The sequence below is a fragment of the Cyphellophora europaea genome, assembly GCF_000365145.1.
Source record: "Cyphellophora europaea CBS 101466 unplaced genomic scaffold supercont1.11, whole genome shotgun sequence".
NCBI classification, from domain to species: domain Eukaryota; kingdom Fungi; phylum Ascomycota; class Eurotiomycetes; order Chaetothyriales; family Cyphellophoraceae; genus Cyphellophora; species Cyphellophora europaea.
In genome coordinates, this window is record NW_008481799.1 from 918,538 (window position 1) to 941,925 (window position 23,388).

The 23,388-nt window shown below is 53.2% G+C and overlaps 10 protein-coding genes across 10 annotated transcripts; 6 read left to right on the top strand and 4 right to left on the bottom strand.

Annotated features, from left to right (window-relative positions):
• Positions 1 to 519: 519 nt before the first annotated feature.
• On the bottom strand, positions 520 to 2,226 carry HMPREF1541_10022 (T-complex protein 1 subunit alpha; the record flags this gene model as incomplete). Its single annotated transcript, XM_008714693.1, has 1 exon — positions 520 to 2,226. One exon carries the CDS (start codon positions 2,224 to 2,226, stop codon positions 520 to 522), a length of 1,707 nt encoding a protein of 568 aa, XP_008712915.1.
• Positions 2,227 to 2,498: 272 nt separating this feature from the next.
• HMPREF1541_10023 (proline-tRNA ligase) lies at positions 2,499 to 4,298 on the top strand (the record flags this gene model as incomplete). Its single annotated transcript, XM_008714694.1, has 1 exon — positions 2,499 to 4,298. The coding sequence occupies one exon, from the start codon at positions 2,499 to 2,501 to the stop codon at positions 4,296 to 4,298; it is 1,800 nt and encodes a 599-aa protein (XP_008712916.1).
• A 797-nt stretch (positions 4,299 to 5,095) lies between these two features.
• HMPREF1541_10024 (uncharacterized protein) lies at positions 5,096 to 6,315 on the top strand (the record flags this gene model as incomplete). The annotated part of the gene is made up of 2 exons (XM_008714695.1): positions 5,096 to 5,306; positions 5,354 to 6,315. 2 exons carry the CDS (start codon positions 5,096 to 5,098, stop codon positions 6,313 to 6,315), a joined length of 1,173 nt encoding a protein of 390 aa, XP_008712917.1.
• Positions 6,316 to 6,996: 681 nt separating this feature from the next.
• Positions 6,997 to 8,398, bottom strand: HMPREF1541_10025 (uncharacterized protein; the record flags this gene model as incomplete). The annotated part of the gene is made up of 3 exons (XM_008714696.1): positions 6,997 to 7,482; positions 7,528 to 8,247; positions 8,294 to 8,398. The coding sequence occupies 3 exons, from the start codon at positions 8,396 to 8,398 to the stop codon at positions 6,997 to 6,999; spliced, it is 1,311 nt and encodes a 436-aa protein (XP_008712918.1).
• A 548-nt stretch (positions 8,399 to 8,946) lies between these two features.
• Positions 8,947 to 9,867, bottom strand: HMPREF1541_10026 (uncharacterized protein; the record flags this gene model as incomplete). The annotated part of the gene is made up of 3 exons (XM_008714697.1): positions 8,947 to 9,105; positions 9,224 to 9,656; positions 9,707 to 9,867. 3 exons carry the CDS (start codon positions 9,865 to 9,867, stop codon positions 8,947 to 8,949), a joined length of 753 nt encoding a protein of 250 aa, XP_008712919.1.
• Positions 9,868 to 10,470: 603 nt separating this feature from the next.
• On the top strand, positions 10,471 to 14,531 carry HMPREF1541_10027 (uncharacterized protein; the record flags this gene model as incomplete). The annotated part of the gene is made up of 2 exons (XM_008714698.1): positions 10,471 to 10,703; positions 10,751 to 14,531. The coding sequence occupies 2 exons, from the start codon at positions 10,471 to 10,473 to the stop codon at positions 14,529 to 14,531; spliced, it is 4,014 nt and encodes a 1,337-aa protein (XP_008712920.1).
• Positions 14,532 to 15,449: 918 nt separating this feature from the next.
• HMPREF1541_10028 (septum-promoting GTP-binding protein 1) lies at positions 15,450 to 16,454 on the bottom strand (the record flags this gene model as incomplete). The annotated part of the gene is made up of 4 exons (XM_008714699.1): positions 15,450 to 15,551; positions 15,604 to 15,678; positions 15,729 to 16,021; positions 16,070 to 16,454. The coding sequence occupies 4 exons, from the start codon at positions 16,452 to 16,454 to the stop codon at positions 15,450 to 15,452; spliced, it is 855 nt and encodes a 284-aa protein (XP_008712921.1).
• Positions 16,455 to 17,016: 562 nt separating this feature from the next.
• HMPREF1541_10029 (uncharacterized protein) lies at positions 17,017 to 18,540 on the top strand (the record flags this gene model as incomplete). Its single annotated transcript, XM_008714700.1, has 1 exon — positions 17,017 to 18,540. The coding sequence occupies one exon, from the start codon at positions 17,017 to 17,019 to the stop codon at positions 18,538 to 18,540; it is 1,524 nt and encodes a 507-aa protein (XP_008712922.1).
• A 747-nt stretch (positions 18,541 to 19,287) lies between these two features.
• HMPREF1541_10030 (uncharacterized protein) lies at positions 19,288 to 20,847 on the top strand (the record flags this gene model as incomplete). Its single annotated transcript, XM_008714701.1, has 2 exons — positions 19,288 to 19,480; positions 19,541 to 20,847. 2 exons carry the CDS (start codon positions 19,288 to 19,290, stop codon positions 20,845 to 20,847), a joined length of 1,500 nt encoding a protein of 499 aa, XP_008712923.1.
• Positions 20,848 to 21,119: 272 nt separating this feature from the next.
• Positions 21,120 to 23,033, top strand: HMPREF1541_10031 (uncharacterized protein; the record flags this gene model as incomplete). Its single annotated transcript, XM_008714702.1, has 1 exon — positions 21,120 to 23,033. One exon carries the CDS (start codon positions 21,120 to 21,122, stop codon positions 23,031 to 23,033), a length of 1,914 nt encoding a protein of 637 aa, XP_008712924.1.
• Between the last annotated feature and the right edge of the window lie 355 nt (positions 23,034 to 23,388).

Here is a 23,388-nt window from a genome sequence, read left to right on the forward strand (position 1 = left end):
CTGAACCGTTCGTGGACCGAGTGCCGTTGATGTCTGATGGCGAAGTCGTTAGCGTGTCCTATGAAACTGAGGGCGTGTCGATAGCTTGCAGGATGAAGTAGTAGATAATACGGTGCAGAGGCGCGATGCCGAGATAAATATGCTTATGAGCAACCGTTTGCTTGAGCGTGCCAAATGGCAAAGGAGCATCGGAGGCATCCTTGGGGAATTGCAAGAAACTGAGGCTGCGAGGATTTACATTGATCTAGGTCATTGACATCTTATTCTATTGAGCATGCGCCTTGTACATTCGTCGTAGATCCAGTTCATCCTGGCGGTCCACGGCTTGACTGGCTTGTGAATATTCATTAGCCATGCTGATCTCTTTAACACAGCACGCCGCGTTCGCCAAAGCCCGGGGGATTGGACATATTCGCGAAGGCTGTGCGCTCAGAGCAGCTGTGTTTCAAGCGACACGATTCTCTTCCGACCGTCCTAGCGGCTGAGGTTATTGTTGCACTACGCTTCTTCATGGGTATCTCAGTGTCCGTGACCATCATCAGCCTGCTCAGGAGGGTCCAGCTTAATCAGGGTATCGATTCTCATGATGGAAACACACGCTTCGACGGCGCTCTTCAGCTGCTTCATTTTGCTCATGCTGGGCTCGAGCGCGCCAAGTTTCACAACATCAGCAAGTTTGCCGCGAGTGAGATCCAGTCCGTAATTCTTGTACTGCCGACGCTTCGCGAGATCCTTCTCCTTCTCGTTGGCATCACCTTCTTGCACCCGCTGGCTAAGTGCGTGCCGTAGCCGAAGCTGTGCAAGTAACTCTGACGAATCGAGGGCGGCATTGACAGCAAGTGTCTTTGGCACCACCAGTAATGACTGGGAGAACTCGCCGATGGCTAGTTGCTCTCTTGACGATGTTGTGAGGGCGAACTCCTCAAGGTAAATGTGCAGAGCAGTCTCAACGGCGCCGCCGCCGGGAACAACACTATTGGACTCAAGCGTCCTCTTCACCGCCGACAGTGAGTCGTGCACAGAGCGCTCCATCTCGTCAAGCTGATAGTCATTTGAACCTCTCAGGATGATGGAAGCCGACGAGAAGGCCTTGGTACCCTTCACGAGAATGCATTCATCATCTGAGACCCGCTCTTGAACGACTTCTTCAGCATACCCCAACGACTCTTTCTCGAACTTCTCATCGCCATTCAGGTCAGACAGACTGCTGATCATCGTGGCCCCGGTGGCTTTGGCGATCCGTCGGAGATCCTCCTTTTTGCAACGTCTGACACCCATCGCACCTCTCTCAACGAAAAGCTTCAGAACCATATCGTCGATACCCTTGGTGGTCAGGACGACATTGGCACCAGCCTTCAGAATCATCTCCACTCGCTCGAGAACGATGCCCGCTTCACGCTCACGAATCTTTTCTAGCTGTTGGGGGTCTTCGACGGTGATCTGAACACCCAATTTCATCCGCTCTTTCTGCAGATTCATGTCCAAGCATGCGATCTTCGCATCCGTGATCCTCGTCTTCATGGCTTGGGATGCCACCGTGCAGTTGAGAGCATAGCCGTGGACTAGAACCGATTCTGTAGCGCTCTTGCCATGTGCTTTCAGGATATTGACAGCCTTCACGGGATACTTGACTTCATTGTTCTTTTGAGGGTTGACAGACTTGACGGCGAGCATAGCATCTACGACCATATTCGCGAAGAAGTCTGAGTCGGCACCAATGATCTTGCTGGACATGGATGTCTTTGCCACATTGATCAGACTCTCTCTTCCGAGAGTTTCCACGGATGTGCTGATGTTCTCTTGAAGATACTTGACGGCTTCGCGAAGTGCGCGACGGTAACCGGTGATGATGACGGTAGGGTGTATGCGGTTCTTCATAAGTTCGTTTGCTCTGCGCAAGAGTTCGGCCGCAATGAGGACGACGGAGGTGGTACCATCGCCAACCTCCTTGTCTTGCTGTTGCGCTAGATCCACGAGGATTTTGGCCGCGGGGTGCTCAACGTCGAGTAGGCTTAGAATTGTGGCCCCGTCATTGGTGACTGTCACATCACCAATGTCGTCTACCATCATTTTGTCCAGTCCCGACGGACCGAACGATGTCTTCATAATATTTGCGATCGCCTGCGTGGCCAGCACATTTTGATCTCGCACATCGGCGCCGCTAATCTTCTGACCACCAAGGAAAAGATTGCCGCCATTCCGGGGGGCTTCGAAGATACCGGCCATTGTGTCAGGATAGTGTGCGGCGGTCAAGGAGAAGTCTCGTGGTGGGAAAGCAATTCTGTAGAGGAACCAGGCACCAAAGTCCTTCCGCCGCAGATGAGTCTCAAGAAAAATCGCGCCAAGACTTTCGGCGGGGTGGAAGGCACGACCGAGTCACAACTTGACACGCGACTTCCTCACTCTTTTTCCAGCGCGAACGCTCTGACTGATCATAGTGCGAGTGAGTCATTCTCTTTCTTTTCAAGTCCGAGTCTCGCAGCAGCTCTTCTCCTATCATGTCTCACTCTCGCAAGACTTCTACAAACCAATTGCCAGTGCGCGAGCCAGCACCGCCCATGGAGGGAGAACCTGCCTCAGCTACAGCCCCTCCGGCCGGAGACGAGAACCAGTCGAAGAAGAAGGAGGGAAAGAAGGAGAAGAAGGAGAAGGGCGACAAGGCCCTCGGCAAGCCCGAAGCCAAAGCTCCTACTGCTAAGTCCGGCGGAGGAAAGAAGAAGAAGATGGATGGCGCAGCATTGATTGGCATTGATGTGTCAAAAGAGACCGACTTCTCAGAATGGTACCAGCAGGTCCTGCTCAAGGGAAACATGCTGGACTACTACGACATTTCGGGATGCTACATTCTCAAGCCTGCCTCGCAATTCATCTGGGATGAGGTCCGCACATACTTTGATGCCAAAATCAAGAAGATGGGGGTGAAGAACTGCTCATTCCCTCTCTTCGTTTCTGAGGATGTGCTCAATCGCGAAAAGGCCCACATTGAAGGCTTCGCTGCCGAGGTAGCCTGGGTCACTCATGGCGGAAGCACCAAGCTGGAGAAGAAGATCGCCATTCGTCCCACCTCCGAGACCGTCATGTACCCCTACTACGCCAAATGGATCCAAAGCTATCGAGATCTCCCTCTCAAGCTGAATCAGTGGAATTCGGTGGTAAGATGGGAGTTCAAGCATCCCCAGCCCTTCCTGCGTACAAGAGAATTCCACTGGCAGGAGGGCCATACTGCTTTCCTCACTGAGGAGGAAGCGGGCAAGGAAGTTCTTGAGATCCTGGACCACTACGCTCATATCTACGAGGATCTGCTGGCCGTTCCTGTCATAAAAGGGCGCAAGACCGACAAAGAGCGGTTTGCTGGTGGTTACTACACCACAACGGTTGAGGGCTACATCCCAGCCACAGGTCGCGGTATTCAGGGTGGAACATCTCATTGCCTAGGTCAGAATTTCAGCAAGATGTTCGGTATTACAGTCCAGGATCCCAGCGCGAAGACCGACGAGGAAAAGAAGGATGCAAAAAAGTTGCACGTGTGGCAGAATTCTTGGGGCCTGTCCACCCGTGTCATTGGTGTCATGGTCATGATTCACGGCGACGACCGGGGCCTTGTGCTTCCTCCCCGTGTTGTTGAGAACCAAGTTGTGATTGTCCCTGTGGGCGTCACAGCCAAGACAACTGACGAGGAGCGAACGACACTATACAAGGAAATCGAAGGCCTTGTCGAAGTCCTCCGAGCGGCCGATGTTCGCGTCATATCTGATCTGCGGGAGGGCTATTCTCCAGGTTACAAGTTCAACGACTGGGAGTTGCAAGGTGTCCCTCTCAGACTCGAGTTCGGACCTGGTGAAAGCAAGGGTCACTTTGTGTCGACATCGCGGCGCGATCTCCCCAAAGGCGAGTCCAAGGGCCAGATTGCCATCTCGGAGCTCAACACAGAAGTCCCCAAGCTGCTGGAGCAGATTCAAAAGGATCTGTATGACCGTGCCAACGAGAAGTACAAGTCCCACATCAAGCAGATCACGAATTGGGACGACTTCGTTCCGGCCCTGAATGACAAGAATGTGTGCCTGATTCCCCACTGCCTGACCGAGGAGTGCGAGGACCAGGTCAAGGAATTGAGTGCACGGAAGGCTGAGGAACAATCCGGGGTGCCCCAGGACGAGCGTGCCCCATCGATGGGTGCCAAGTCTCTTTGTATTCCATTCGATCAGCCAGCGGGCATTGAGAAAGGTGTCACAGCGTGCACGAATCCCAAGTGCAGCAACAAGGCCGAGGCATGGTGCATGTTCGGGCGATCCTATTAGACGTGGGGCTTGGAGGTTACGACGTAACGCAACGATGATGATGATAAGGTCGCAATGGGCTACAAAGCCTCTTTGAGACCTGAAACTTGCGGGGCCGGTGGTACTAGATCCAGTGAATGCCTATGGTCAGACCAGAATACAGCGGTGAGGCGTGTTCTTTTCTTGTGCGTGCGTAGACCCTCGTTCTCTGCCTCGGTGTCTCTCCACTTGCCCGTATTCTCGGACTCAAGCAGCATGCCTAGACGCACTTGACTGTTGCTTAGCTGCAGGACGCAGAAGTTCCAGGCGAGGAACAGGCAGATGATCAACCTATCATGCGTCTCGAAACAGCTCCTTGAACTGGTCAACTTACGCAATAGTGCGCTAATGGCTGACGCTGGTGCTTCAGGAGTGTCTGAAGTTATCGTCTGCGATCGAACGCAGCCAATGGTCCCTGGAAAAGCCTCCTCGCGTGCCCCGCCCAAGCACGCCTATCAGACTCTGTCATGATAAGCCCATATCGACACCACGAAGCCAACAACCACTGGGGCTCTCGGCTTCTTCAACGTGCTCAACAAGTACTTCCGTCCCCGCCCACTATGAACCCTTTTCTCTTTCGCACCTTCCCTTCGGCACTTTAGACTTGAACAAGAATTTTCTTCTTTACTTTCCCAAGTGGGCGGGTGGCACGCGCGAGTCCCAATTCTTAGGGAATCGGGCTCGCCTATCGACGTCACCCGAGCGGCTCACCTCCCCCGCCCGCAACCACCCTCCCTGCCGGTGCAGGCGATGGGAGGGAATTATTTTTCGCCTTCACCATGGGCCGGCACCATTTGAAATTACCTCCGGGTTTATACCTTGCGAATGCTCCCCCTCCACAGACTACTACTTCTTCTTCCATTCCTTTTGCAACTTCGTTTCTGTCGGTCAGATCTGCGGTCTATCAGTCGTCCTCAGTCACCAGTTTTCAAGACTCGTACGGAGCACGTGCTGTCGGCGATAAGATCCCTGGCTTCAAAACGTCCGCAGGTGAGAAGCGCAAGACCTTGTGGGAAGTCACTAACCGATGCCCTTAGCATTCTTCACCACGCTCAGAGCGAACTTGACTATCGACCTCGAGTCTCCGCCACCCTCATTGTGCAACACCCCAGACTTGAGGCCTAGCAACATGGCGTCCTCCATCGCATCCCTCCCTCCCCCCTCCCCCTCGCCTCTTGCATATGTCGAGGGACCCCCCTCGGCAGAGCCTGCTGGTCTCTCGAGTGACGCACCTCCTCTGGCCACCAGCGTTGCGAGTACCGAAGACGACAAGGTCGAGGTTTTGCATTTAATTGCCGATTCGGTCGCGCAACAGCGACAATATGCTTCGTCAGCGATTCTGTACCACCCAGTCACTTTAGCACTCGAGATCTTGATACTGGGCTTCCTTCACAACCGCCTTTACAAGGGTAATTCTTCCGACTGGGCTATCATCATGACCACCTTTGCTGGCACTGTCATGGCGACCTTGGCCGCTGTTCGCCTGGTGACCAAAGGCTTCATTGACGAAGCCGAGTCTGTTGGAACGTGGAAGTGGCTCGAGAAAGATCGAGACACGAATGACGTGGTGGGCGATGACGAACTAATCCTATCCCGCTATGGAGATCAGGCAATTGGCTCGCTCATCCTACGCGGGCAACGCGATGTGTCCACCAACTCTCCCTCGTCGGGATCCGGCCAACGAAAACGGCGACAAAACAGCAATGGCAAGAATGCCCCTGTTACCGGCCTCATACGAGGCTGGACCGTCAAGAACAGGTACCGTCAAAAGGGTGTCGGTACGGAGCTGCTTGAAGAGGCCATCAAGATCTGCCAACAAAAGGGCTGGCAAGGTCCCGACATTGCCCCCGACCATGCAAACAGCAAACGACACCTACCCGCTTTTTTTGCAGGACCCCTTGAGAAACGCGATGCGAAAGCTAGACGACTTCTGGGAAAGACGAAAGACGCCATGGGTGTTGGCGCCGCGGCAAACGCCGGCAGCAAGAAGAGGAGGTAATCAACGACTTTTACGACTCTCATTTCCTGATCCGCTCACCGCCGATACCTTTTCCTTGGCTTGGCCTGATCTTCGCTCAGCGTGATTTTTGAAAGATGATACCCACTCGCTACAGGATACACACATATAGCGCAGGCATAGCTGGGAGCGTTACAGCAGGGGAGATTTGATACAGGCGCGCAGGAGCCACGGCACGTAATCCAGGTTATATAGGTAGCGCTCTTCGCGGAGTATACCCAGGGCATATGCTACACTCGTACCACATTGCTACACTGCTATCTTCCATTGTGCTCCACGTATGACCATCGTGTCAGCACCTTTCAAGATGAGCAGCCAGTGATTTGACTTGATTTTGACGACCGAACAAACCGCCCACTTTGATTTTGGAGGGCTGTCGGTTAGAGCCGCCAAGCCTTTTACTGCCTCATGCCCCCATCGTACAAAGAATATCGAATATATTCGCGACGAGTTCCGCCCATCTTCACTCAAATCAGACAAATGTCACAGAACGACATCCCACGATATGGGAAATTCTTGTTATTGTATATGACAGCGTTTGTATCAGACGGGCATTCGTACCAATGCCATGATGTATCTCTTACAGCGCCGAATGCAGCCGTTGACCCGCTCCAAAAAAGATGCAAGTTTTGATTTACATGAATCCAATGATGCCGGTTCTGCTCATCTCTTCTTTCTGCGTTCTCTGACAACCTCTTGTTCGGACTCGGTCTCATCTGGTTTCCCGTTAATGAGCAACGCAGGGCCCAGTTTGGTGTCGATGGTGCGTCGGCGAGGAACTTTCTGATCCGGTCCTGTTTGTTCGATGTGCTGCTCCTCCTCTTCGTCGTCTTCGTCGTCACTTCGCTCATCTGCCAAATCAGTGTTGAAGACGAAGTTCTTGGCGATCCGAATGATAAGGAAGAGCCAAAATAAGTTCACGGCCTGTAAGCAGGCGAGCAGGCCGAATGTGATGTACTGGCTGATCCAGCACTTATACTGCTGTGTCTCCCAGTTGAGTTCAAACGGTCCCACGCTGCGGAATTCGGTCAAGGTCGCCCATAGGATCTTCCAATTGAGCCAGTGTCGTAGATACACCCACACACCAATGAACAAAACGAAGTAAGGACCGACAATGGCCGAATCCAGGTAGTTGAGCGTTTTGGAAGTCTGTAACTTGTCAGCGTCGCTCAGAGGATTCGCGCTGCCACATACTGCTAGGAAGAAGTCACTGATATCGTGGGTAATGTACACAGCAATGCCCATCTTGGCAAAGTGGAAGCGATAGCTCAGTCCGATCAGGGCGAGCGTCACAATGTGGTGCAGCACAAGCTCCTTGAAGTCCTTGCGGGGCTTCTCCAACAGTAGCATAAGGACAATAGCCTGCTGACTCCAGTAGCTTGCCTGGAGCAGGTAGTACGCCTTGAAGACAGCCTCGTGCTTTCGATGAGGAAAGCCTTCAAACATCGCGGTCGTGTTGAAATACCACAGCGATCCTTGTGACATGACATATAGACCGAAAGGCCCGAAGATGCTGAAATACATGGCTGTGTACACCTGCTCCATGAACCTGGACTGTTTCGCGCGACTCTTGATCCCGGCCCGGACGGCCCACGGCAGAATGACTCGCTGCATGAAGAACTCTCTTGTGAAACTGAGCACTATCGTGTAGAAGCCCACAAACGCAAAGTCGAGTTTTCCTTTTCCATACATGTTTGGGCCCCCGGGGTAGTCGGGTCCCAGCGGATAGGAGAGGAAGATGGCATGATGCAGCGGATTCTGCGGTCCCGGGTTGGCATAGTAGCTAGCGAGCACGATGAGGACGAGGATGAGAGGATTCAGCCAGGTATGTCGAAAGGAGATCTGTTTATACCGGCGCAGTATCGATCGGGCTTTTCTCCTTTTCGAGTGCGGTTTAAGATGTTTCTCATTCGCCTGTTCGTGTCAGCAGTGTTCCAGTAGTGTGTCCTCCTTGACTCACATGGTCCGAAAACGACCGTGGGGCCAGAGTTGACATGGCAGGTGCGCCTGTGTCGCCTCGAGGGTCACCTCCAAGATTACTGGAGGTCCGACGTGGTCGACCCATGATTGCGGCGAAAGAGAAGTCCAAGAATAGGAGATGCAGCCGCAAGGGCGGAGGTAGATGGTGCGTTGTGACAATGAAATGGAGTTGCGGACGTGTGACTGATGTAGAAAACGTGCGAGTTCTTCGTATCCGTGCCTGCGTACTCCGTATTGGCACCAGCTGCCTGTAAGATTACTTCACCTGCGGAGTATTGGGAAAGCGAGGATGCGGGTCCTACGAGATTATGGCCGCAAGACTTGGCACAGATATGAATTGGGTCGCTCGGACCTCTAGATCCCTTATTGGCTCCAGACGTGGCGGCGAGCTTTCCCCAGTCTCTGGACGAAAGGTATTACAGTGACTATGACTACCGAAGACACCTCGGCTGGCCCAACGTCATCTTCGTAGCTCGTGTGTTGCACGAGAACGGCTTTTGCAGCTTGCAACGCATTCGTTATTTATCAGGTACATTAGCTCCTGTGCTATGAGCATTGGCTGCATCTTTTGCTCGTTTGAACGGCACTGACTACCGCTGCCGAGATAGCGACGCATGCGTGCGATGGTTACGCCTATTTCTCCTCAGACTCCTTCTCCTTGTCATTGTCCTCATGGTAGGTTGGCTTGGCGCTGCCGTGGATCTTAGCAGTGTCGGTAGGGCCAGCAGACTTTTTACTCTTCTCTGAATCATCGATGTACGGGTGTTTTGCGCCAGAGTGATTGCTTTGGGACTGCGCAGTATTAGCATCGTGTCGTGTAGGATCGCAAACGAAGGCAAACTTCCAAAATAACAGTAACACAAACGCGCGCAAGCATTCAACAACACAGCAACTGCTAGGCAGTACTCACGTCCTTCTCGCCTTTCTTCTCGGTTGCGCTTCGCTCCCCCTTCTGACCCTCGCCTGGCTTTTTGTTAGGGTTTCTGAAGTATTGTTCTTTCCTTCCAGAGCTCGGGCCCTCGTTTTCTTCGTCTTGGGGAGCCTTGGAGTCGTCCTCAGCATCATCGCTGGCCTTGTCTTTCGATTCGTCGCCAGAATCATCCTTTGAATCATCCTTCGAATCGTCCTTGGAGTCGTCCTTGGAATCGTCTTTAGACTCGGCCTTGGGCTCATCTCCGGATCCCTCATCGGGCGTCTCATCTTTGCCCTCCTGAGCAGACTCGTCTTCTCCACCGTCTTCGTGTTTCTCTGCGTGGTCGTCGTGGCCGTGTGATGTCTTTTGCGGGCCTTGACCAAGGAGCCAGAACGAGGCAGGAATGGTGACGGCAGCGGCGCCGATCATCCTGACCTGGAGTCAGCACACTACAAGCAGAGATGTGTACGTCTCGCATACCATGGAAGGTCACTGCTCTGCTTGACTTCATGACCGCTAGCATAGGTTCTCCGGCCAGCATTTCTAAAAGCGGTACTTCGAGCTTGATTACCAGCTCGCCGGAAGGCAGTTCGGCCAAAGCTCTGTGCACCGCGGAGGCAGGAAGGTCTGGGGAAAGCCATGCTGAAGTTGTGAGGGAGGGCTGAAAATGTAGAGACAGAAAAAGAACAGCCGTGAAGGAAATGGCTGAGATGATGAGGTCAAAGTCACTCACTCACTCCACTCAAAGTCTCTCCAAACGGCCAGCTCTGAAGAATCGGAGCTCTCTAGTAACTTCGCACAGCTCCCCCATGTTTCTCCGGCCCGGTTGTTCGCGTCATAGGTGGCACTTAACCATAATAGGGAAGGCGCGTGCAAGGCAGGCACCACGTCACACCGATTGGTCCGTACTTTGGAGAGCATGAGGGGCATTTTGACATTTGGCATTTGGTGACTCTCTCAAACTACACTATCTGAATATCATTTCGCTTTTGATCGTGTCTGCATTCTTCGAGCATCGTTTGAGCGTCGATATTAGTGGCCTCTGACCGGCAACGGCGGACTCGAGACCCCTCGAGGCATCCTCCGCTGTCGCTTGACATTGCGTTTTGTCAATTCTTTCCGCTGCGTGCCCACTTCTTCTTCCTACCACATCTGCGGCATCTTCCCAAGAGCACACCTCTTGTCTATCATACCATCGCTTTCCACGGCATCGACATCGACAGATCCCTCTGCCATCAGCCAGCATGGCGAAAGATCGTGGCTCGATGGCCCATTCGATCGGGGCCTTGCTAAACAAACTCAACGATCCTGATCCAGATATCCGCTTCATGCAATTGAGCGATCTCGCGAATATTTTGACATCTCCGACCTCTGAGCACCTGAAGAGCGATCCTGGTCAAACTGGTCGCATCATCGACGGACTGCTCAAGTCTCTGTCAGATCAGCATGGTGAGGTTCAGAACCAAGCACTCAAGTGGTATGTTCCCTCCCCACGGCCAGATCATGCACCTCTAATATTTTCAGTGTTGGACCTTTAGCTGCGAGAACTCCTGGTGAGATCATTGTTCCTCTTATCGACAAGATCACCGATCTCACTACCTCCGACATCGATGTCACCATTCCCAACACCGCCCTTCGTAGTCTGATCGCTAGCCTGCCACAGCCCGGCTCTGCTATGGCTAGCCAGCAAGAAATCAAGGAAGCCTACAATGCCATTAGCAAAGTCCTCATTCCACGATTGATCGGTAGAGTCGTTGTCCCAGGGGCCAAGTCTGCTCCCAAAGTTCCCGTGGGCCTTCTGCAGCCCCAACAGGACAAAGGCTACAATCCCGATGCGGTCGATGTCATGCTTGAGATCGTCAAGTGCTATGGCGCTTCGCTCCAGGAACAAGAGCTGGTCGCCTTGGCTCAGGCTGTCATGCAGATTATTGAGAGTCCGCAGGCGGGTGGTGTGGTCAAGAAGCGCGCATTAGCAGGTATCGGAGCGCTCATTATCCACTTCACTGATTCCCAAGTCAGCTCCTTCATCGCTGCTCTTGTTCAGAGCTTCCAGACCCCCAATCTCTCGAACGATCACCGAAGATACTTGATTGCCACTCTCGGCACGCTGGCAAAATCAACTCCAGCAAAGTTTGGTCCACACCTTGATGCCGCTCTTCCTCACGTACTCTCCGCTCTCAGCCAAGAAGAGCTGGACGCCAACGCGGATGATTCCGACGACGACATCGAAGCTGACTCCGAGTTGGAGGAGCTTCGCGAGACCGCACTGCAAGCGATTGATGCCATGATTGGATCATGTCCTTCCGAGATGAAGGATCACCTGCCTGCCGCCATCGGAGCCACTCTGCGCTACCTGAAGTATGATCCCAATGTGGCCGAGATCGACGATGAAGAAATGGGTGGCACACATGACGCTGGTAGCGACGATGGCATCACGGAAGACGCTGTCGATGATGACGACGAATATGCTGAGCTCGATGATGATGGCACATTCAGCGACGTTGATGACCTAAGCTGGAAGGTCAGAAGATGCGCTGCCAAAGCACTTTTCACCATGATCAGTGCACTGTCCGCCGCTGATCATGACACTCTCTTTGGCAAGATTGCTCCTGTCTTGCTCTCCCGGCTGTACAACGAGCGGGAAGATAGCGTGCGCTTAGAGATCATCTCTGCTACCACTGCCCTTATCCGCAAGGCCGGTCCACCTGCTCATGTCTCATATGGCTTGTCCAGCTTCGACGGCGACGCTCCTCCACCCAATAGCCGCAAGCGCAGACGCCAGGACAGTGAGGTCTCGCAGAACGACCCAGAACTCCGCGGCTTGGTCTTGTCCCGTTCTAGTCCACCGATCGATGATGCCTTGCCTCCTTCTAGCGGAGCTCAGGCCGATCTTGCTGCGATCATTCCAAAGATGGTTCAAGCCCTTAGCAAGGTTTGGAAGAAGGCCAGTATTCCCCTGAAGCAAGCTGGTATTATCATGATCAAGACATTGGCTCTCACACGCAACGGTGCTCTGGCCGATTACCTACAGCAACTTGAGGACCCTGTAGCCGATGCTCTGAAGCCCGGCACCGGTCCAAGCGGCGCAAGTGCTTCCTCAGGCTCCTCAGCTACTGTCGCAGGGCTGCAGATTGAGACACTCGCAACCATTAGCATCATCGCGGAAACCAATTCGACCACTGTGCTCACCCCTTTCGTGATTGCTCTGATCCCGCCTGTAACAGCCACCGCAAAGGATCGAAATTTCAAGGTGTCGAGCGAGGCTCTTGCCACAATTGAACAATTCGTCAAGGCCTTGACACCCCCTCGCCTTCCTTCCGCCAATCAAGACCACGCTATCCACATCGAGAAATTGTTCAATGTTATTGTCGATCGCGTCACCGACAATAACACAGACCTTGAGGTACGACACCGGGCCATTCAGGTCTTTGGTGTTTTGATCTCGAGAACATCGTCTACGCAGCTCTTGAGTACTGCGGCTCGCGCTAAAGCTCTTGGGGTATTGGATGACCGTCTGAAGAACGAAACTACTCGACTGGCTAGTGCACGTGCAATTGGTCTTGTAGGTGAATCGGCGAGCATCACCGACAGTATCGGGTCAGCGTGGGTGCAAGAGGTCTCGTTGGAGATGGCAAACCAGCTACGCAAGTCAGACCGCGCGCTGAGAGGTGCTTGTCTTGAGGCCTTGCAGTATCTTGCGCTAAACGCTGTGACTGCATCTCTGTACGATAGTGTCACTATCGCGCAGCTAATGACGCACCTACTCCCGCTGCTCTCCGGTTCCGACCTGCACCTCCTGACTCCAACGTTGGTGATCCTGTCTAAAATTGTCCCCACGAATCCCCAGTCGCTTGTTTCGGATGACCTGGTGCAAGCGCTTTGCGATGTCAGCAAGTCTCGACTTGAAGGATCCCCACTGAAGGCTTTCCTGCTAGTCATCAAAGTGATTGGCGAGCAGGGCAGTGGAAATACACTGATGCAAGGTCTACTCGCTATTGGCGTCGCAGGCGATACGATTGTGCTTGGGCGGGCTATCGGCACACTGCTTGTCTACTCATCCGCCGAGCTCACGGTATCTGTGCCCACATTTTTGACCGAGCTCGAGACTGCACAAGACCCAGCTGCGATGTGCCTCGCCCTTGCAGTCCTGGGTGAGGTTGGCTTTCGCATGGGGCCCAAGTCGCCTGTGCAGATGGAGGTCTTCACTCGTTGCCTTGCCGCTGAATCAGACCGAGTGCGCCTCACCGCAGCCGCCGCCTTGGGCAGTGCCAGCTCCAGCAACCTCTCCGAATGCTTGCCTTTTATCCTCCAGAATCTCGGCCAGGGCTCCGAGCAGGAATATCTTTATCTCCACGCCCTCAAGGAAATCCTTCAACATGTCACCGAGACTGGTGGAAAGGAGATTGCTTCGTATGCAAGCGACCTCTGGCAGAAGCTTTTTAGCATCTCTGCCACCGACGACAATCGTGCAGTCGGTGCTGAGTGCATTGGACGCCTTTCCATGATCGATGCTAGCACGTACATTCCTCAGCTATCGCAATCGCTCCAGGACTCCGATGCATCCACCCGTGGCACAGTCATTTCAGCGTTCAGATTCACTCTGGCTGACACCAGCTCCTCTTACAATGCTCTGCTCACGCGGATGATTGTTCCAATGCTGCGCACCATGCTCAGCGACGCTGACATCGGCAACCGTCGTCTCGCCGTTACGACTCTGAACGCAGCAATCCATAACAAGCCGAACTTGGTCATCCCGGAAATCAGCCAGCTCCTGCCACAAGTACTTCAGGATTCGGTCATCAACCCCGAACTGATTCGTGTCATTACTATCGGTCCATTCAAGCATAATGAGGACTCGGGTCTTGATCTTCGCAAATCTACTTACGCGACGCTTTATGCGCTACTCGACCAACCCGCAGCAATTCTGCATCTTCCAATCCCTCAGGTCTTCGACCGCATTCTTGACGGTATCACTGATGACGCCGATATTCGCACTCTGTGCAACCTCATGCTTACGCGTCTTTCCCACATCGATCCTGTAGAGACTCGTCGCCGTCTTTCCCAGCTTGCGGATAAATTCAAGACCGTGCTTGGCCACAAGTTGAAAGACAATGCGGTTAAGCAAGAAATTGAGAAAGTTAACGAAGCCAACGCGGCTGTTATCCGCACGACACTTGAGCTCGACAAGGCTTTCCCTAGCGCGGCCTCGGATGGCGGCGGCGAGATGGTCGGCTGGAAAGGCTACGTCGAAAATGTCAAGAAGGACTTTGCCGGGGTTGTGCGCAGCATCCAGAACGAGTCTTAGGTAAGATCTTGGTACAATGATCCGTTCGAAAGCGTCGGCGGAACATTGTCGACTTACGGCTTTACGATGGACGAGGCAAGTCTCGTAGCGGAGCGCCTCAGGAAGCACGAGGTTCGTGTCGATCGGAGGGGTTCAAAGACGTTTCAGGCAGTTCGCAAGTGTTGTTTGACGGGTTGGCTGAACGACACGGCATGGCTGGAATCCAGCATGAGTCAACTGCGGCTGTAGTGGTTGCGCAAGAACTGTTGGAAGTGAGGCGCGGGAGGACCGTTGTTGGTGACGAAGAAAAGGTGCAAGACCACGAAGCCACGAAAGGTGAAAAGTTTCCAGTTCGGTTGAGGAATGAGATACCCCCAATGGCACATTGCATTGCGAGAGCGTAAAAGCAAGCAAACAACAGACGTGAATAGCCTCCTCTTTTTTAATGCGTTCACTTGTCAGGCTTTCAAAAACGGTGTTTGAAGGTTGGTTCCGCTTCGCGTTTTGACATTCCAGAATAAAACACACATGACGGCTCAGCCGTTCGTGTACAGCTGCCACTGTCTTGCATAGCGAACTCCCCCACGACACGAGGAGCATCAAGCGTAATGACTAAAATTTCCCAAGGAACGACAGCTTCAAATTGCCTCTGGGCACGTGTAGCTCGTCTCAAAATCGTTGGCACCATGAATCCACCGCCATGCTCTTTTGGGGGAACGTTCCCAGTTTGTTGGTCTTTCCGTGTTCGCCGGTCACCGATCCCACGCCCAAGCGTGCTCCGATGCTAATGATTCAATGATCACAAAGAGAGAGAGATAAAGACTTCTTCCCGGCAGTTCTGATCGCAGACACATTACGGCCATTATCTTCGTTAGTCTTGTCGTATCGTCGATAGAGAGGTCGGTCTCTCGAAATAGAGAGCATTCCTCGTTCAGGTCTCTAGTTCACAGACTGATACAATAGCAGCGGCTCACCAACGTTCTCGATTTCCGGGATGGTGCATTTGAGGTCGAAGGCTTTGGAAAGGACGATTTTAAAAATCTGTAGCAACGATGAGTGGAACGTGGGGTAAGCCAAACAGCGGGTGACTCACCTTCTGGACGTTAATACTATGGCTGGTACTGCTGAAGATGAGGCTAGCGCGCATAGCTTTGGCGAACCGGCGTGCCTACAGCTCTGTCAGTCAGGTGTGCAAAACTGGGAGAAGCGGCGTCATACTTGGTTACTGATCTCCTCTTGATCTTCCCGAGGAAAGTTAACGAAGTGATCGTATTTTGTTCCAATGAGGAAGGGAATCGCCGTCTTGTTGAAGCCTCGTCCTTGTCGATACCATTCTTTGATGCTGTTCAAAGTGGATTTCCGCGTTAGATCGAACATGAAGAGAATGGCTACTGCGTCGTTGCAGACCAAAGGCAACATGTTAACGAATTCTCGCTGTCCTCCCAAATCCCATATTGAGAACGTAATTTCAGTGTTACGGATAGAAATGGTCTTCTCCATAAAGTTGACCCCTGGAAGATATGGTCAGCAGCAAATCGGCTCCTGCGGGGCTTGTTTACCAAGAGTCTGTATGTAGTCTTCATCCCAACTCCCTTCGACGTACTTGACCATTAGACTGGTCTTGCCAATCTGGGCATCTCCGACCATGCCAACCTTGATGACGACGCTGCTCTTGTTCTGCTGCTGACCTTGCCCTTGCGAGTGGGAGGATTGAGCAGGTGCACTCATGCCAGAACTAGGCCTCGACCCTTGTTGTTGATGTGGTAGATTAGGAGAATTGTATCGGGACTGGGAGTCGACTTCCATTGGCGAGTCTGTGACGGCACTCTGAGACTGTCCATTTTGCTGCTGGTCATCGTGGAGGGGTTGTGGCGGCTGGCCTTGCTCGTGAACGATTTGAGGCTCGTAGGCTGGATCGTGGCCGGCGTCCTGAGAGAAATCCATCACGGCGACGACGAACGGGCACAATTCGGAGACAAGTGAATGAGGGAGCGGCTGTGCGCCGGCAAAGACGCTTGGGAGGTCAGTGAGCGGCTGCGGATATGGTGCGATGGTGGTCAAGAGGAGAAGCGTTTGGCTTCGGAGGTGCAGTGGACAAGGATCGTGGTTCGCCAGCCAATCGGCGCGTAGAATTCAGTTGCTCTGCAGGGACGCGTTCGAGGGGTGCGACCCGAACCCAACGTTTCGCACCGGAGTAAAGCTCGCGCACAGCGAGCTCTTTCGATAGTGAAGGCAGCTTGGGATAGCTCTGTTCAGGCTGCTTTTGCCTGATACCATCAACACAGCAACTGCCTGTCGGCATCTGAGATACAACAAGCGCGATTGGATAGTGGCCAATGGTCAAGCCCGTATCGTCGAGGCTACGCAAGGCTGAGTTTCATCCACCAGATCCTGGTGATTCTTATCGATAGTCGGTGCCACTTGAAGCGGGGAAATTTTTTTTTGTTGCACGTCCTGAGCGCACTCTCTGTGGCAATCACTGTTTGTGCTACAGGGCACTACGATCATGTCGAAACGACCTGCGGACGATGATGATGCCGCGGCGGCTCTCAAAGCCGGTCAGCGACCTAATGCGGGAGCACATGATCAGAATGGTCTCGAGTTCGAGGACGAGTTCGAGGACGAGTACGAATCGGAGGACGAGATAATTGAGGCCGGCGTGGATGGACGACCTGATGCTGAGCGGGAAGCGGAGCAGAATGGCGACGCTATGGATGTTGACTCGAACAATCAAACCTTCATCCCTGGCCGATCAGTACTTCAGCCCGGTCAAACCCTGACCCCCGATCCCTCCACCTACGAAATGCTTCACCCACTATCAGCAACTTGGCCATGCTTATCCTTTGATATTGTCAGAGATAATCTTGGAGATGACCGCAAAAGCTACCCGAGGACTTTGTATGCTGTTGCAGGTACGCAGGCGGAGTCTAGCCGTGCCAAAGACAACGAACTATACGTTTTGCGCCTGAGCAGTCTCTCGAAAATGGATCGCGGCGATCAGACCGACTCTGAAAGCGACGATGAAAGTGATGATGAAGGCGGCTCTACCGAACCTGTCCTGGAATCTCGATCCATTCCTCTACCAAGCACTTCCAACCGAATCCGAATGTTTCAGCCCGCCACATCACAAGCGGACCCTTCTCAGATGCCCCAAACCCTCACAGCTACCTGGTTGGAAAACGGTCAGGTCATGGTACACGATGTCACGCCACATCTACAGAGTCTATCCACGCCGGGTTCCGTCATAACCCCAGCTGCATCGAAACCGCTGAGCACCCTGCGCATGCACAAGGATGAGGGTTATGCCTTGGACTGGGCATCCCCATCACTACATCCGTTTGGTCGGCTACTTACAGGCGATAACAATGGCCAGATATATAGCACCCAGCGGACGGAAGGTGGTGGTTGGGCAACTGACAACCGGCCTTTTGTGGGGCATACGAATGCAATCGAAGAGCTGCAGTGGTCGCCGAACGAAAAGAATGTCTTCGCATCTGCCAGCAGTGATGGCACTGTGAAAGTCTGGGACGTCCGAAGTAAGAGCAGAAAGCCAGCTGTGGATATGCGTGTCAGTGCAACGGATGTCAACGTCATGTCTTGGTCGAGGCAGACTTTCCATCTCCTGGCCACTGGTGCAGATGACGGCGAATGGGCTGTGTGGGATTTGCGTCAATGGAAGCCACAGGAAGGAGGTGCAGCTGGGAAACCGTCTCCAGTTGCCGATTTCAAGTTTCACAAGAAGCCCATCACTTCAATCGAGTGGCATCCAACCGATGACAGTGTTGTCGGCGTTGGCTCGGCGGATAACACAGCAACGCTATGGGATCTTGCCGTCGAGTTGGACGACGAGGAATATGGCAAGGAGACGGGGCTGGGTCTCGGTGAAGGCGCTGAAAAGGTACCACCTCAGCTGTTATTCATTCACCACATCGAGGACTGTAAGGAATTTCACTGGCATCCGCAAATGCCTGGCACCGCCATGGTCACTGGAGGAGGTGGGTTCAGCGTTTTCAAAACCATCAGTGTGTAGAGGCCAGCATGTTCCCCAGCATCGCAACTCGATGCATGTGGTGAAAAATCTATCGATGTACGGGCTCGCGTGGGCACGGGTGGGGCCAAGGAACGGGCGATCCGCCATGCTACCGTGGACGAGGTCAGATGGTTGCCACACTCTCTTTGGGCGCTCTACACTCTACACTACAAGAAAGGATGCGCAATGAGGAAAGCCGGTGTTGTCGCTCTCATGCTTCCTTCGAGACACGATGCGCACCGCCTTATTCAACCCCCTCGACAGAGTCTCTATAGTGACCAGACGAAATCTGGCTCGGGAGAAGTTTGAACCAAAAAGAGACGCTCGTGAATTGCTGTCATGAAAGATAACGATATAGCGACTATGCTTTGGTCAGACCAGGCCTTCGAGCACCACGGTTCGGAGATACTTGGTTGATCGACAGAGCCAACTTGTTTAGATAGAGCACTTCATGCGCGAAGCCAAGAGGGATAGACCTGACTCTCAGGTGGCTAGCCTTAATTATGACTTTGATAGACCAATGTAAGCCACGAATCTATTAACGGGAATTGATGTTAGCACGGTACTAGAAAGTGTTGCGGGCGAGGACGTGGAATAGTCATGTTTGAAGAACATGACACGTGACTGGGTGTACTTCCCGCAAGCTGCCAAGGCTCTCGCAACTTATCTGCGTCCCCCAGCGTGTTTGTATCCTACGAGTGCCGTGTCAGTGTATTTTCCGACTCTTTTGCGACCGTGACCCCGATAATGGGACCGAAGAAGTCTGCGCCGGACGCAACAGCATCTCGCCGCATCGTGTTCTTCCACCCCGATCTGGGAATTGGTGGGGCAGAACGACTCATCATCGATGCTGCCGTGGGGCTGCAAGAGCTGGGCCACAAGGTGACAATTTTCACATCGCATTGCGACCCCCAGCACTGCTTTGAGGAAGCGCGTGACGGTATGCTTGACGGCACCGACGGATCTGAGATGCGGCGCTAGGATATTGACAGGTAAGCAGGAACCCTCGATGTCCGCGTGCGTGGTAACACAATCTTTCCTCCTACCATCCTAAATCGCCTCCATATCCTCCTCGCAATTCTTCGGCAGATCCACCTCGTGCTTTCAGTTGCATTCTTCGGAGATGAACTCTTTCAGATCCGGCCCGATGTGTTTATCGTAGACCAGTTGTCCGCCTGCGTACCGCTGCTGCGATGGATTTGCTCCGATCGCCAACGTACCCTATTTTACTGTCACTTTCCAGATCAATTACTCGCAGACAGAAAAAGAGGTGGTATAGCAGGTCTGGTCAAGGCTGGCTATCGTCTCCCGTTTGACTGGTTCGAAGGTTGGAGTACTGCAGCTAGCGACAAGATTGTTGTCAACTCCAACTTCACCAGGTCGATCGCCTCAAAAGTCATCCCGGCCAAAGGGCCTTTGACGGTCATCTATCCCTGCGTGAGCTCGGATTCTCGGCCGGCAGAGCTCTCAGACAAGCCGTTATGGGACGGCAAGTTCAAGCTCTTGCTCAGCGTCAATCGTTTCGAGCGTAAGAAAGACATTGGGCTTGCACTACACGCCTACAACGGCCTGACTGAAGAAGAGCGACGGGGTACAAGACTGATCCTTGCCGGGGGTTACGACAGTAGAGTCGCTGAGAACTTGCAATATCATCAAGAGCTGGTGCAAATGGCCGAAGAGATGGGCCTCATCGCAGCGACCGTAAAGACAGCGCCTACCGCGCTCGGCATATCCGACGATGTTGAGGTACTCTTCATGCTCTCGATCCCAGGCGCTTTCAAAGCGACTCTGATGTCGCAGGCAACATTGCTACTCTACACACCCGTCAACGAGCACTTTGGCATAGTGCCCGTCGAGGCCATGCAGCACGGCTTGCCTGTCTTGGCCTCAAACACTGGTGGTCCACTTGAGACGGTTGTCGAAGGTGAAACTGGTTGGCTGCGAGACGCAAGCAAGGTCGAGCAATGGACACAAGTTATGAGGACTGTGCTCGTGAGTCTCAGTCCCAAGGCATTCCAGCAGATGAAGGTCGCAGGGCAACGGCGGGCTAGTGAGAATTTCACGCGGGTAATCATGGCGAAAAAGTTCGATGCCGAGATCAAAGCCATGCTAGAATCGAAGAGAAGTGATTTCGTTGAACGTCAACAGATCTTGATGGGTGTTGGCTTGATTGCCGCAGTTGCGGCCGCACTCATTGCGACCATCGTTGGCGCATATGCAGGGAAACCTGTAAACAGGCGAACAACGGATTTCGCAAGAGCGAAAAGGACGGACACCGGACGACCGTCATATATGCCTGTTTCATAGCGATAATTTAGACGTCCAGATGTCTGCCAGTGCTTCATTTCGCTTGCCCCGCCCTTCGCGTGCAGCACGGCGCGTCGCGTTGAGTGGCTGCCCCACCTAATCTTTATTGATTTGGCCGGATTCGGCGTTCTTCAACGTCACCTCGTGGTTCATTCGACACTCAGCATTAGATACCCCAGATCCATGCATGAATCTTCGGGAGCGACATGTTGAAGCTTGTCGTGCTCCAAATACCTACACTGACTGTAGCTTGACAGCTTCCTGCCGATCTCATGGCTGAAGTCATCAGCCTGCTTTCCTCGCCACCCATCAATCCTGGAAAACGGAGCCGCGAGAAACTACCGACACGACTACCAGTAGCAGATTTGTTTGGTTCAGATGATTTCGATACCACTGGCGACCTCGACTTCCACGGAGAGCAGCCTAAAAAAAGACGAAAGCCATCACCTGCTCCTGAAGCAGTCATCGCAGCTCGTTCAGGACCTCAGACACTGATTGCAGAGCTTGATCTTTCTTCTGAGCCAGATCTTCCGCCATCTTCTGCCCCAGCTGATCCAGGACCCAGCCGTCCAAGCTTTCTTGATGCTTTTGCTGACGATGATGAAGACGACATCGAGTTTTCATCTTCGGCACCAGCAATCAGCAAGAACCACCGCTCCAAACTGGATGCAGTGGTACATATCTTGTCTTCTGATAGTATCACAGCGGACGATGGCGCGCGAACTCGCGAATCTGCTGCGCCAGCTGCTCCTGCATTCTCAGCTCGGGTTATGGAAGTCTTGGGCGCGGCTAACATTTCGTTGAGAGACGATTCAGGATCGAAGCGTATTGGTAAAGCGGCAAACACCAGCTACAAACCTACCAAACCCGTCCGCAGGAGTAAGAATGCTATCGACGACATCATTGTCTCCTCGCCACCATCGGCTGCCTCCAAGAAGAAGTCGCAGGCGAGTCGAGCGGACAAGGAGGCACAATCGACCGCGTCGAAGCGCGAGCGTGAAGCGGCTAAAGAAGCCGAGAAGCAGCGCAAGAATGATGCCAAACTTGAGCGCGAGAAGGAGAAGCAGAAGGCGAAGGACATGGCGGAAGTGAACAAATCAAAGGCCAACAAGAAAGAGACATCGAAGGAAATGATTCTCGAGATGCATGGCTCACTCGAGAGCACAAGTATAGGCGACCAGGTGGAAGAATACATGCGGCAACACGAGATCCAATTCTCTTATACGCGTGAAGAAGTCTCACTTTCGGAGTCCGCCCAGCATCTGGATGCCGGAAAGACTCTTCGCTGGAAGAGAAAAATCGAGGCGGCCTATGATGAGGATGAGGGTCAGTGGGTCCCGCTCGATAGGTCACGCATCGATCTCATTGACCATGTGGTGATCTTGATCAGCGGCTCTGAGTTTGCGTCAGTAGCTCTGGGGTCAAGCGACCCCGATGATCTTTCCGAGTCTCCAAGTCTGGAAGCGATGAAGAGAAATCTTGACCGTCACATGGAGCATACTCGCCGCCAGCACAAGGATAGAAGGCTGATCTACCTAATCCAGGGCCTGCACGCTTGGATCAAGAAAAACCAAAACGCCAAAAATCGGGAATACACCGCCGCTGTCAGAGCTCAAGTGGCCGAAGAAACATCGAATGGACCGCCGGCGTCCTCGCAAGCTCGAAAGCGAAAGCGGGCCCCGGCCTCTCGCCATCTTGCTGCAGTCACAGCTGATTTAGCTGAAGACCTCCAGTTGTATCTTCAGATCAATCATCAGCCGCTTGTCATTCATCACACCACGTCCGACGCAGCCACCGCTTCACAGATTCTTTCCTTTACTCAGAGTCTATCTGCCCGGCCGTATAGACTTGCGGAGCTGGAGCACAACTTGAAGTCCTCATCGTTCTACATGGGGTCGGGTCAGTTTAAGACGGGCGATGGTGTTCAGGAAACGTTTTGTCGTATGCTGGAGGGACAGCAGAGGGTGACTCCCAGCATTGCCCAGAGCATTGCAGCAGAATGGCCTTCTCCGCGCGAGCTTGTGGCGGCCTTCCGGACCAGCGACAACTTGATGCTGGAAAATGTGCGAAAGAGCACCAACAAGGACGGAGGTTACAGTGACAAGCGCATCGGCCCTGTAATCAGTAAGCGGATGTACAAAGTGTTCCTGGGCCGCATTCCCGAGGCGACAGACGGGATGTCGTGAAGTATCAGTTTGGTTGCGAAGCATGCCAAGAGTCAACATTGGTTAGGGATCATGATTTAATGCATTCGCAAGCTCGCCGCTTGTGCCGACTCGAGGTCTGAGCACTACCAGAATAGCCTCACTCAATATGGAAGTGGTCGAAAGTCCCGTGTAGCGAAACCGTTCTTGGCCCCACCCCTAAACGATCTGCACAGCGCTGAATTCTGAGGTCAGCTCAGAGACCGTCTTCACGAAAATGATTCCATAGCACGAACAGATTAATGATACGGCCACACGGACTCCACCCGCGTCTCCTAGTCTTGATAGCGTTGACCCCGGCGGCCATCAAGGCTATCCAATCACCTCTGATCGTGGT